This window comes from Drosophila teissieri, chromosome X (assembly GCF_016746235.2).
Source record: "Drosophila teissieri strain GT53w chromosome X, Prin_Dtei_1.1, whole genome shotgun sequence".
Classification (NCBI taxonomy): domain Eukaryota; kingdom Metazoa; phylum Arthropoda; class Insecta; order Diptera; family Drosophilidae; genus Drosophila; species Drosophila teissieri.
The window spans coordinates 12,946,300-12,959,341 of record NC_053034.1 but is presented as its reverse complement, the minus strand read 5'-3'; the positions used below and the strand labels follow the sequence as shown (position 1 = coordinate 12,959,341).

General features: G+C 45.3%; 2 protein-coding genes across 2 annotated transcripts; one reads left to right on the top strand and one right to left on the bottom strand.

The window, feature by feature from the left end:
• Window positions 1-6,856: 6,856 nt before the first annotated feature.
• Window positions 6,857-10,121, bottom strand: LOC122623495 (secretory carrier-associated membrane protein 5). Its single transcript, XM_043802690.1, has 5 exons — window positions 9,949-10,121; window positions 9,528-9,755; window positions 8,572-8,773; window positions 8,120-8,249; window positions 6,857-8,044 (listed from the first exon to the last, which is right to left on the bottom strand). The coding sequence occupies exons 1-5, from the start codon at window positions 10,009-10,011 to the stop codon at window positions 7,636-7,638; spliced, it is 1,032 nt and encodes a 343-aa protein (XP_043658625.1). The 5' UTR covers window positions 10,012-10,121; the 3' UTR covers window positions 6,857-7,635.
• A 281-nt stretch (window positions 10,122-10,402) lies between these two features.
• Window positions 10,403-12,836, top strand: LOC122623593 (adenosylhomocysteinase). The gene is made up of 3 exons (XM_043802833.1): window positions 10,403-10,563; window positions 10,816-11,006; window positions 11,589-12,836. The coding sequence occupies exons 1-3, from the start codon at window positions 10,539-10,541 to the stop codon at window positions 12,669-12,671; spliced, it is 1,299 nt and encodes a 432-aa protein (XP_043658768.1). The 5' UTR covers window positions 10,403-10,538; the 3' UTR covers window positions 12,672-12,836.
• Window positions 12,837-13,042: the final 206 nt, after the last annotated feature.

Genomic DNA, 13,042 nt, shown 5'->3' with positions numbered 1-13,042 from the left:
CAAAAATGCAATGAAAATAAACTAAAACTCATTGCCTTTCGAGTATATACATATTTTTCAACCGTAATCCGGACAACTAGAAAGGGAAAAGCTGTTTGGCAAAAAGTTGATGATTTTCCAAACACAACAAAGGCGCAGAGAAGCACACATGAGGGCCAGAGAAATACGCAAAATTATTGCCCGCATTCCGACACAACACCCATAATCACTCAATTTTCAAGCCAACCCCTCATCAAAATTCCCACATCCCTTCGCCAGCAAATTCTCGACTTTGAAATGCCCATACAAGAAAATATCATTAGGAGCCGGAGCTGGAGCCGGAGCCGGATCCCGGGCAGAAAAGGGAAAACTTTATTAATAATGGAGCTAATAGAGTTTTGAGGACCAGGCCGAGCCACACCCCCCCAAATTGCACCCCCACCCAAAAAAAAAAGAAATTACAGCCAAAGAAAAAAAGGAGAGGAGAGGAGAGGAGAGGAAAGGAAAAGGAAAATTTGGTCAGTGGCTCAAGGAGCTGTAAAAATAACAAGGCGCAGACAAGAGGCGGCAGTGCCAGAAAGGCCTAAATCGAGGGTGGCACACAAGGACTACAAGGACTACTGTCACACAGACAGGGACACTAGCTCACACACACACACTGGCACACTAGCACACTAGCACACCATCGGCGCACACACACCAAAAGCGATTGAGTAATTTTTGTTGCCATCCCCCCACACAACTTCATTAGATGAATTGGGAAGTTGGATGTTGGATGTGGGATTGTTCTCTGGCGTTTCTGGCGGAGATTGGGAGCCGGAACATCGGTGTTATATAAATTATGTGAATAAAAATGCTAAACTGCGGCCAAGGAACTACCAACCACCACTGGCAATTAAATGTTGGCATTAGTTTTGCGTAATCTGTCAACTAATTGGCACAGAAACACACTCGCACACATGGACAAGTTGACTCGTTGACTTTGGCACACAAATTGGATTACAGCCGAGAACTGAATGGTTTCACACATGGCAAATGGAATAAAGAACAAAAAAAAAAAAACCATAGAATAAATTTGAAAACCTTGCAAGCATATATACAATTTTGGTTTAGTTACATATCCTGCTGTGTTTGGTCACATTTCACGCACATTTGCAGCAGTCCTTCATCCTTTTGTTGTGGTTGCTGTAGTTGTTGTCGATGCTGTTGTTATTATTGTTGGATGTAATATATATATTTATATATGTGTGTTGTTGTTGTGGTTGTTCTGTTCGCACTCGTGTTCAAACCGCACAAGAACAAAAAATCTCAAAAAAATTAACAACTGCACGTAGCGAATTTATCCCTCTTTGCATTTTTCTTTTTTTTGGCGCAGGCACATTTATATTAATATATATTTTCCTCAGCTTAGCTGGAAGGGTTCCGGTTTATTCTTTTGTATTTTCCTTCTTTTCTTTTCTTTTCTTATTTTTTTTTTTTTTGGCACTTGAGCACTTTGCTTATTATATTTTTCTTGCGCTTATTTACTTTGTTTTAGCTGCTGGCTAAATGTTGCAATGGAATTTGGTGGAACAAGAACAAAAAATATTTGTGGAGGGCGGTGTTGGCGCTGGAATCCTTCGATTCCGCTGGCCAGAGAGTTCGTTGCGGATTCAGATTCAGAATCAGATGTAGATTCGGACTCGGATTCGGATTCGAGTTGGTTTTGGTTTCGGTTGTGGAATTTTGGCTGTGGCTGTGGCTCGACTGAAGAGGACTGAAAGACCACTCAGAGGGCGATGATGATGGGAGGCGAGCGCACGCTGGCTCCGCACCACATGACCGCACTACACGATTGACAGTTTGGCACTGAGCAGGAGCAGGACCACGAAAAGGACGACTGAGCCAGGACCACAGCTTATCAGAGCCGAGCGGAAACGACACGAGCTGACACGAAGCCCCGAAGGCCCGACGCCCCGAATGCCCCAAATGCCCCTAAGAACCGAGAGTCCTTTGGTGAGTGTGTGTGGGGGTGGAGGGGGAGTGGGGCTTCCTCGCTTAAGGATATGCGCGACTGTTACAAAAAAATGTTTGTAGCCAGGCCCAAAACTCGGCCCTGTCGCCTCCGCATCGCCGCCTGCCGCATATCCTTGCCTCACTCTCCCCTGCCTCCCCCCAACTCATATGTTCATTGAGGAAAGCCCAGCATCAGCAGGAGCAGGAGCAGCACCATCAGCAGCACCATCAGCATGGCACAGGACTCCAGGCGAAGCGAAGCGAAACCCAACGAAGTGAACCGAACCAAGCCAAGCCAAGCCAAGCCAAGTCGAGCCCGAAGCGGGCCAAAAACGAATGCCGAGCCCAATTGCGAGCCGAAAGGACACTACTACCGCTCCTCAGGCGAAACAGCCCGTTGGGAAATGGAGCAATAGAATTCGGGTATTTTTGGGTAATTCACGCATTACGCGTATTATAAAAGCAAATTGATTTAAATTAAGTGACATTAGCAATTATTAAAATCAATATAGAAAATCCATTAGAATATTTAAAGTGTTCTCCAATTACCTACATAAATGGAATACAGAAATTTTCGGATGAAAAAGCAATGAGATAAATCAATTTCTACACATGCTTAATGTAAAGATTTTAAATAGATAACTATAAATATTATTGTGTAAGCAGAACGTACTAAGCTTATATTCTTCACTAAAAAATAACATTTATCTATTGATTTTTTGTTCAATGAAATACATTTGATATACATTTGCAATTCCAAGGTTCTAAACAAATAACCACTGAATGCGACATTGTAAAAAACTGCTTTGTTTGAAGTAACTCAAAGTTTATTAAATGCTAAATGATTTAGTAACTTTGCGACAACCCGGTGCACATGAAATTAACTTCCAGCTATAAAAAGTACATTTCCCTGGAAGATTTCCGCCCCTCAAAATAGTTTTATGGAAATGGTCGGCGAAATGTCAACTCCGCGGGGACTTGCAACTTTCCACGCCGCCCACCTGCATACATTAAAGTTGCAGCTCCCAGTTCCCAGCTCCCAGCTCCATTTGCCAGATGAAACTGGTCCGGATTTCCAATTAAGACAATAGTAGAATTATATCCGAGGACGGGCAAAAGAAAAACCGAAGTGCTCGCTGGTGGAATTGAATTGAATAAAGATAAAAAAAAATATTTGTCTGCCGCGGGCGATGCGCATTTCCCAGCGGGGACAAAGCCAACAGAAGACCCCACAGCTCCGCAGCAAGAACAACAAGAACAACACCAGGCCAGCCAGCACCACAGATAGTAACAGAAAGGGTACACTGAGAACAACTTTGGCACTTCATGAAATGATATTATGCCTCTATTATATATGACTTGTTACTGATTGTAAAACGGAGCTCTTCACTAAGAGCATTGATACACAGTTTGTTGATCCGGTTGGTCAAAAAGATTAAACTTAAAAATCATCAGTAAAATATTAAAGTAAAAAGGAAAAAATAGTTTGGGGAAAGAAAACGAAGACAGTATTATAGGTAATTATAGGTATTATAATGATTTAAGGCTTTATTTTAAAGTGCTTCTACACACCTTACCAGTTTCTAAACTTAGGTACTTTAAAACAAATGACATATTAGAAAACCTTTAAATACACCCTTTTAATATTTTGTTTAATTTCTGGTTAACTTTGCGAAATAACCTATTTGTTTTTCTCAGTGCTGGGACGAAGGAAGCGCCAAGTGCCATGTGCGGCGCTTTGTGTCGGCGTCTGTGTGAGTGCGGCCTTGCGGTGTCCCTGTGTGCGAGTGTGTGTGTATGTGTGTGTGTGTGAGGGGGTACTGTGAGAGCGGCGGTGCGCGGGTGCGGGGGGGGGGGGGGGGCTAAGGACGAGAGGCAGCAGCAGCAGCAGTAGAACCACGACGAGAGCACAAACAGAAAAGGCACAAACAGCAAACGTGATGAGCGCATGTGTTTTATCTTCAATCTCAGCTGAAATCATCTGCACCACCACCGCCCCCTTGCCACCGCCCCCTTGCCACCGCCAAGTAGTGAAGGGAAAGGACCCCCTTCGACCCACGCCCCTGCCGCATTATGAAGGGCAATAGGTTGTGTGCGAGTCCCGTGGACTCGGGTCGCCATCGCCATCGGTGTCGGGATAAAGTTCGGGTTGTCGGGTCGACAAACGCCTTCGGTTGCGACTTAGCTCTGACCAAGTCACTAAGCCAGTCAACCCCGCTATCTGGCAAGGACCTCTTAGACCCCCCCTTTAGATTCCAGCCAATACAAACCCCCTACCCCTCCCCTTCCCGGCCACCCTCACGCTGCGGGGCGTTTCACAGCTCGCTTTGTAACAGCAAGAAATTTGTACTTCCGCCAGTGAAAGAAGATTTTAATTAAAAGCAGCAGGAAATGTGACCCAAATAATACTTCCGCATAGTGTGAAAAATTGGCCAGGAATTCCCCCGAATCGCCATGCCCCCATGCCCGCCAATCCATGGCCATGTCCATGTCCATGTCCCAGCCCACCCACAGTGGATGCCTAATTTGTCGCAGGACCGCCTGCGGAGCGAGCGTTTAGCTGCCGGCGGGCGAGGAAAGTATAATTGAAGTGATTCCTAAGCTGGCGACTGACAAGCGAGCGGAAAGCGTTTATCACTCGAGCGGAAAATGACACGGGAAAATGTGTGTGGCTACTTTGCAAGTGGAAGGGTTAAGTTGGCCCAGTCAGAAAGTATCACTTGTCTGGGAAATGCTTAATCAAAAACGCATTTACAGAAGGATATTCATCAATTGAAGGAGTGCCTCAGAGCTTCGAGCTATTTGCATATTTCGTAAGAGATAGAAAAAGATATTTGTATATTTTATAATATTTTTGGCAATCAAATATCAACAACGAGAAAACAAGCTTAGCAAAAATACAAAAATAATGTAAAAAATGCCAAAATAATCTTCAAATTTAATGAATAACACCAACTGACCAAATATAGAAAAATGATTCAAGCAACGATGAGAAAGCTAAGTTATCATCCTACATTAAGCAAATCCATATTTATAATTGTAGAAATATACTAGTTATAGTACCATCTTTGTACATATAACTAGAAGTTGATGCATTTTCTGAACTCAAAAACATAAAATTTGTTCGCAGATTAAACAGTGATTTAGTGGAACATGACCCTAGTTTCGGTACGGTACCATAACTAGGATGAAGTTTCGGCTAGAAAGTCAGCTGCATTACGTGGCACTACTTGGTTATTCTTGGCGCGACACAAAATCAATATGGTTACCTTGTCACAGCGTGTCCTTTGACTTCGCTCCGTGAGCTCTTGGCACGCAAGCAGCGTGAAAATGCAATCAATAGCAAATCGTTGTCAGCAATTAGCGTCCGGCCCAAGCCCAAGCCCTGAAACCCGATCCCGCCCAGAAATGGGCGTGCGCCCATTTACCAATACCACGCCCACGTGGATGGGCTGGACCAGGTGGTTGGTTGATTGGGAAATGGTTGGATCGGTGTGTGGTGCGGTGGTCATGTGCGGATAGCTGAATATCCAGCTGCAACACGTGAGTGATGCGGGCTTTCCACTGAAGTGGGCCAAAAAGGATTTGCCACTAACGATGCAGTGCATCTGCTTCTGCATCTGCTGCAGCACTCTCGAGCATATTTGCTCATCATGCTCGCTTTTTGTAGACCCCCCTAACAATGCCACACACCCGAAAAAATGGGGTTTCCCACCCACTGTCACTGGCAAACCTTTCCAAGCGATTCTACGATTCTATTCATAGACTGCTCTGCGGCTCTCTCGATTGCCAGCAAAATGGCAAACAAATCGTTGCAAATATTCCCCCAACGTGGCGTATGCGCAATTTTTGCCCAAAACTAGAGACGGGGGGTGGGGCGATAAGTATACATATGTACATATATCTGCACGAGGGGATATATATTCATATATGTTTATCTGTAACTGCTTAGCTCACATATTTCACGGCTGAGTGTGTGCTGTTGATTTAATTCCCCATTTCCGAATCAAATTTGCATCTTTCGTTGACAAACATCACACTTACGGGCCAACCAAATCCAAGTCCATAGCCAGTTCAATCCGAGCTGGTCTCCCAGGATGTGGGCGTGCATCGTCTTAATGCATTTCCAGGAACACTCACTTTCGGCCATCTTCAATCGCCTTAATTACCGGCTGGCTTACGTAAACTTTTCTTCTTTTTAATTGATTTTCCTCTGAATGAGTTCTCAAACTCAAAGGGCGGCGAGTGGTTTTAAAAAGCATTCTATACTTCCTGTTAATTAGGAGACGATGCAGGCGTTAATCCCAACTATTTGCCAGTCATTTGAGGGGCTTCCCATTTTATTTATTAATTGTGTTCAGCTAAACTGATTGCGTTTCAGTAAAAAATCTATAATTAAAGCCTAATTAGGGTAAATTCAATAACTATCCCATCTCCCCATCAATTGAAAAACAATGCTTATTTTACATCTATAAGTATTTTATATTTATTTTGGAATTTATCATAAATTTTGCTTGAATTTCAAATACACATCCATAGATCGTCATTAACTATTTTCAATTCAGTTTTAAATAGGTCGTAACATAAGTTTGACTTGCAAGCAAAACAGAAACGAACAAAATGTATCTAAAAATGTGAATACTTAAGTGAATCAATATTTTATATGCTGTCTTCATGTACATAGATAATATATAACAATTACGATTACAAAAAAACACGACATTTCATGTGAGTGCAGGACAGTGAAGGCGGAAAAGGGGGGTCGGGACGTGGGACATGGACAGGGGACTGGGGACAGGGGGCGGAGGAGCAGAGCTTGGATGAAAAATGAATTTCGCTTTCTTGTTGTCTCTGGTCGAGGCGACGAGAGATAAAGTTCTATAATGTAAGCGTTAAATATATTATTTATATTATGTTTGTTATATATAAGTTCGTATATATGTATGTGTGTGTGTGTATGTGTGTGTTGCGTGTGTGAGGGAGTGGGGGTATTCCTATATCGTTTTAATGACTTAAAGAACTAGAAAACATCATTATCAGCAGCAGCAGCAGCATCATCCTCATCAGTGTCATCCCTTTCGCCTGGTTAATCTGGGTTAGTATCAGAATCCAATTATTGCACAGGACACACACACAATATTTTGGTCTAGATACTCGTATTTGGAGGCATATATCGTGCGATTAAGATGTCCTGTCTTCCCAGTCCGCTGCAGCTGTGTGTCGAAGGCATCGGAGGCCGCTTTAGTTTTCCTTTTGTTTATCATATTTCCCTTTGTTTTTTTTTCCAGTTTCAGTTTAGTTCCAAGTTCGGTTTCGCTCCGTTTATAAATATTGTTAATGCATTGTATGTTTTTGTGTTATCATTACAGTAATTATTTGTAATAAAGACGACGGCATTCTAGGAATTGTTTATGCACAAAAGCAAATAGTTATTAGCTCCATGCTCCAATGCTAGCTTTAGTTTCATGTTTTTGTTTGCTTTTATTTTGTGTTAAGCTATTTCAATGTTTATTTAATGTTCCTTCTCCATCTCCCTCTCTCTGGCGCGGCTATCATCTCTTTCTGTCCCAGTTTAGCAGGATGAGTGCTTGAGTTCGTGGTTGATTGATTGATTCTCCTTTTGATTGGATCAGATCCCCGGAAAGCAGAGCAGAGTGTTCCTTAGTATCTGCTGTTGTTGAACTGCGAGTTAATGGCCGTATTAACAGCCGAGGAGGCAGCCTCCTGGACGTGCTGGTTGCGCAGAAACTCGGTGGTGAACTCCTCCTGGGCCTTGGCCATACTGGCCCCTGTGCTGCGGTAGATCGAGTGAATCTTGGTGATCATCAGCACATTGGCCACGGCCACCGCTGTGAAACAGAAGGCCACGTTAAGGAGCAGAATGCCGACGATAATTCCCGACGCTTTGCCATCGAACTGCCCGATGGCCGTTATAAAGCCACAGTAGCCCATCTTGTTGAAGCCCACCGCCTGCACAATCGAGTACAGCGTTTGAAAGAAGTAGATGAAGAAGAAGACCATGAAATTGAAGCTCGAATCGTTGCGGAACGCCTTGTACGCCGGACGGAACCTGAAAAGAAAGCACACATCACATTATTCATGTTCCGTAAGTCGGGATGTAAGAAGCTTCAAGGTATAAACTCACCAGCAGACATATGAGGCGGGCGAGAAGAGCATCGTGTAGAAGATGGCCAGGAAGAAGGTTTCGAATTCGCCAGCGTGGAACAGCAAAATTAGACCTCCAATCACGTTGGCCAACAACGTCATGGTGTAAACTGTCGGAGAAAGCAATTAAAATAGGCACATACATTAATGGTGGCATAGTGGAATAATCTGTAGGGAAAGCATAGAAATGAATTTCAAAACGATTTTCGTACTGATAACATACAAATCATACAAATTACATCTGCTCTTCGAAAGGGGAATTCTGCACAAAGGCACGCACACCCCCAAGACCATTAGCCATAGCTATGTAGCTATATCTGATTAATCATGGCATCGGTCTGTGGACGACACGCGATGACTAATCCGCAACCTATGGCACCGCTTATCAGCGAAACCATGTAGAAAACACAGCCATAAAGAACCAATACTCACAAATCCAAATGTAGTACAATCGCTTGACCAGTTTCTGGAACTCGGGCGGTATCTCGACCTCGAAGTCCTGGTAGAAGCACGGCTTCACACAGAAGTTATCCGGCAGTGGTGGCCAGTTGTTCAGCTGTGGCACATTGCCCTGCAGCTGCTGCTCGCGGCGGTCCAGCTCGGCGGCCTTGCGGTCCAACTCCTCCTGCCGGCGCTAGATATAATAAAAATCATACTATTATCATCCGTTTTCAAATACATTTTGTATGACTTTATAAAGTTATAAATATATAAAGTTTATAAATGACTAATAAAGTTGTACTTTAAATCTCATGCCCTTTCATCTTTTGAAAAACAAAGGCAAAATACAATGATAGAAGTTCACATCGAAATCTGGCAACAGGCAAACTATTATGTTAAGACATAAGGCATTTGACCTGTAGTTAATATAACATATCTCATTCTGTACAAGAATAAAGAATAATGTACAAACTAAAGCCACCAAATCAAATGTATTTGGGTCTAGCAACTAGCATTCAACTCGTATTTCTTGTATTTTTGTGTAGGGCCGAAGAAGCCAAGTAAAGCAAGAGAAACCGCAGTTGGTACAGTGAAGATTCGGCGTGGCAACCAATAGCCGCCTCTAGTCTCAGCAAGATAAATGCTCCAAAGCGGATACATTGTCTGCAGATCCAGATAAGCCCGGTTATCTTTGTGACACTTAATGGAGAGTAAGATGTGATATGCCTATACGCCCTAATCCGGCACTCTGGCAAAGTGATTACTGTGCCGACTTTAAGGGCAGTGGAACGGGGTGGTGTGGTCTATTTCGGCCTTTTCCGAGTGTACAGTGTACAGACTCTACGAGATGTGGTTTAAGGGTAATGCGGATGTGGCCAAGCCGGCACACCGCAGTGTGCTCACTGTTGTGTGGGCGGTAACGCGAGACGCCCGGCCAAGTGGGTTACCTGCAGCTCCTCCGAGGTGATCTGTATGCTGGTGCTCGGCGCCGAGGCGCCCAGGGAACTGGTCTGCGGGGGCGGAATGTTCTGCGACAGCGGCTGGACCACCGCCGCCGTGTTCGTCGAGTTGATCTGCAGCTGCGGCTTGGCCTGCTCCTCAAACGGATTGTAATCCTCGAGGGAGACGAGGGCGGCGCCGCTCTGGAGGCGTCGCGCCTGCTGGATGGCGGGGTCCTGCGGAGGAAGTCGGGAAATCCCAATCAGAAACCGATTCATTCAACATATGTGACGAATGCACCCAGCACACACACACACTCTCACAGGCACGCACACATACACCCCCACCTTTGCGTACGTGTGCGTGTGTGTGCGATGGGTTTTTTCTTCGGCTTCCGCGCTCTCTTTCCACGCTCTTTTATCGCCTCACCGCAAACGGATTGTCCAGATTGGGCTCCCCGAAGGGATTCTCGTCGAGACCGGAGCCGGACATGGGGATTCTACTTTGGATACGGCTGTTCGATGACCAGGAAAACGCACTGACTCGCACTTTACTTTTCGCTGTGTATATTTTCCCTATGACTCTGCTCTGTTATCGATGTCGGTGTTAGTGGTGGGTCAGCATCGATAAACTATCGATGGAAATAACAGTGTGACCGTCAGCTATCGCAATAATTATGTTATTTACATTTCAAATGTTATTCATTTTATGCAAATATACCAATTAATGTATCTTATAAATACATTTTATAAAAATGGTAGCACAGTATAAAAATTCTAAATATAATTTATTTTAAAACAGCAAGTCTTATTCGATTTTCAAATTTAAATGGCAATATTCGTGTCGAGTGGAACTAGTTCAGCCGAACCAGTTCCCAGCCCTGGTGCCGCCATTCCGCAATTGGAATTCTAGTGTTTTGGGTTGCGATTCGATTCATTTACCGCTGCCCGCGTCTCCAATTCGGTTGTGTGCGATTCTGTCTGCTCCGCATCCAAGTCTAACACCCAATCCTTCCAAGAATGTCGAAGCCCAGCTACAAAGTCGGTGAGTTATATTATAAATAAACCCAATTGGACATGGAACTCTTGAATCAAATCTCCGGCCGGCAACAGGCGACATGTGTTGGTGAATCGCATCCATCCATGAGCACATGTTTCTGAGGTTAAAATAGCGGCAAAACAGAGGAAAGCACGTTGTTGCCGGGGAAAAAACGTACTCAATTCAGACCGTATGGTGTATAAATCAGCAGTGCCCGCTTATCTGACCCTATCTCCCTTTTATTATCCCACTCGACAGCCGATATCAGTCTGGCGGAATGGGGACGCAAGGCGATCATCATTGCGGAGAACGAGATGCCCGGCCTGATGGCCTGCAGGAAGAAGTACGGCCCATCTAAACCCCTCAAGGGCGCCCGCATCACCGGCTGCCTGCACATGACCGTCCAGACCGCTGTCCTCATCGAGACCCTCGTCGAACTGGGCGCTCAGGTGGGTTTCGTGCCTCTTTGGCGCTTGAGATGATTATATGCATCCTAGCATTCAAACTATATGCCCAACTGTAGGGCTAAACAGGGCGGGATCGTACATAAAGATAGCATCATTCATATACTGAAAACCATTTCAAAACATTTGAAGTCAGACCAAAATAATGTAAAATGTGCACTAAAAAAGATCTAAATACCATAGTTCCATTATAGAAAGATACAGTATTTGACTTATTGAGTTCGTACTTCTGTAAAATATGTACAAAGATAGGTATCTCCAAGCATTGTCCAAGGGCTGGTCCCTTATCATCTTTTGTTTACGCACCAATTTGAATAACAAAACTTTCGTTTAGCAGGGGGGCAAGTTCAAGGCGCCCATGATAAGAGCACCAGATTGTTACTTCCTCTGACACAGCACCTTTTGCTTTTCAATCCTCGCACATGGCAACCATTTCGAGCAAAAGCTATATCCTTAAAGTCCCCTTTTAGTGTTTAGGTATTGATCATTGATAAGTAGTATGTACTTATGTACCTGCCCATCCATCCCCATTTCCACACATTGAACTACATTTTCATTTTTCCTCAGGTCCAATGGTCCAGCTGCAACATCTTCAGCACCCAGGATAACGCTGCGGCGGCCATCGCTGCCACCGGAGTGCCCGTGTACGCCTGGAAGGGTGAGACCGATGAGGAATACCTGTGGTGTATCGAGCAGACCCTGGTCTTCCCCGACGGCCAGCCCCTGAACATGATCCTGGACGATGGCGGCGATCTGACCAACCTGGTGCACGAAAAGTTCCCCGATTATCTGAAGAACATCAAGGGCCTCAGCGAGGAGACGACCACCGGTGTCCACAACCTGTACAAGATGTTCAAGGATGGTCGTCTCGGCGTCCCGGCCATCAATGTCAACGACTCTGTGACCAAGAGCAAGTTCGACAATCTGTATGGCTGCCGCGAGTCCCTGATCGATGGCATCAAGCGCGCCACGGACGTCATGATCGCCGGCAAGGTATGCTGCGTGGCCGGATACGGTGATGTTGGCAAGGGCTGTGCCCAGGCGCTGAAGGGATTCGGTGGTCGGGTAATCGTCACCGAGGTCGATCCCATCAACGCCCTGCAGGCGGCGATGGAGGGCTATGAGGTGACCACCATGGAGGAGGCCAGCAAGGAGGCTTCCATCTTTGTGACCACCACCGGCTGCCGGGACATCATCACCAGCGTGCACTTGCTACAGATGCCCGACGATGCCATCGTGTGCAACATCGGTCACTTTGACATCGAGATCGACGTGGACTGGCTAAACGCAAATGCCAAAGAGAAGGTGAACGTGAAGCCCCAGGTGGATCGCTACACCATGCAGAGTGGCAAGCACATCATCCTGCTGGCCGAGGGTCGTCTGGTGAATCTGGGCTGTGCCCACGGCCATCCCAGCTTCGTGATGTCCAACTCCTTCACCAACCAGGTGCTCGCCCAGATCGAGCTGTGGACCAAGTCCGACCAGTACGCCGTTGGCGTGCACGTCCTGCCCAAGATCCTCGACGAAGAGGTAGCCAGCCTCCATCTGGACAAGCTGGGCGTCAAGCTGACCAAGCTGACGGAGAAGCAGGCCAGCTACCTGGGCGTCTCGCAGAGCGGTCCCTTCAAGCCCGACCATTACCGGTACTGAGCACCCGATTCGCCAACCGGTTCTGCACCCGAATCCATAGACGAATCGGACCGCGGCGCCGGGGACGACGGACCCACACTAGTTATCTATTGTTTGCGCATTTCACTGTTCACCTAAGCTCCAATAAAAACCCATCTCACGTACTCTCAGCGAGAGAAAACCCAACACAGCTCCAATGTTTTTCTTTCCCCTCCATAAAGCAAGGCATATGGGTTTGGAAAAGTCGAAACTCTGGGAAACAATATTTTTGGACCGACCTTAAATTGATGGATCTTTTTGTACTATACAAATTTGCGAACATAAAATACTTCAAAATATTCATAAATTTTGACAAACTGTTTCACTAAACAAGAATGTATTAAAAATCATTA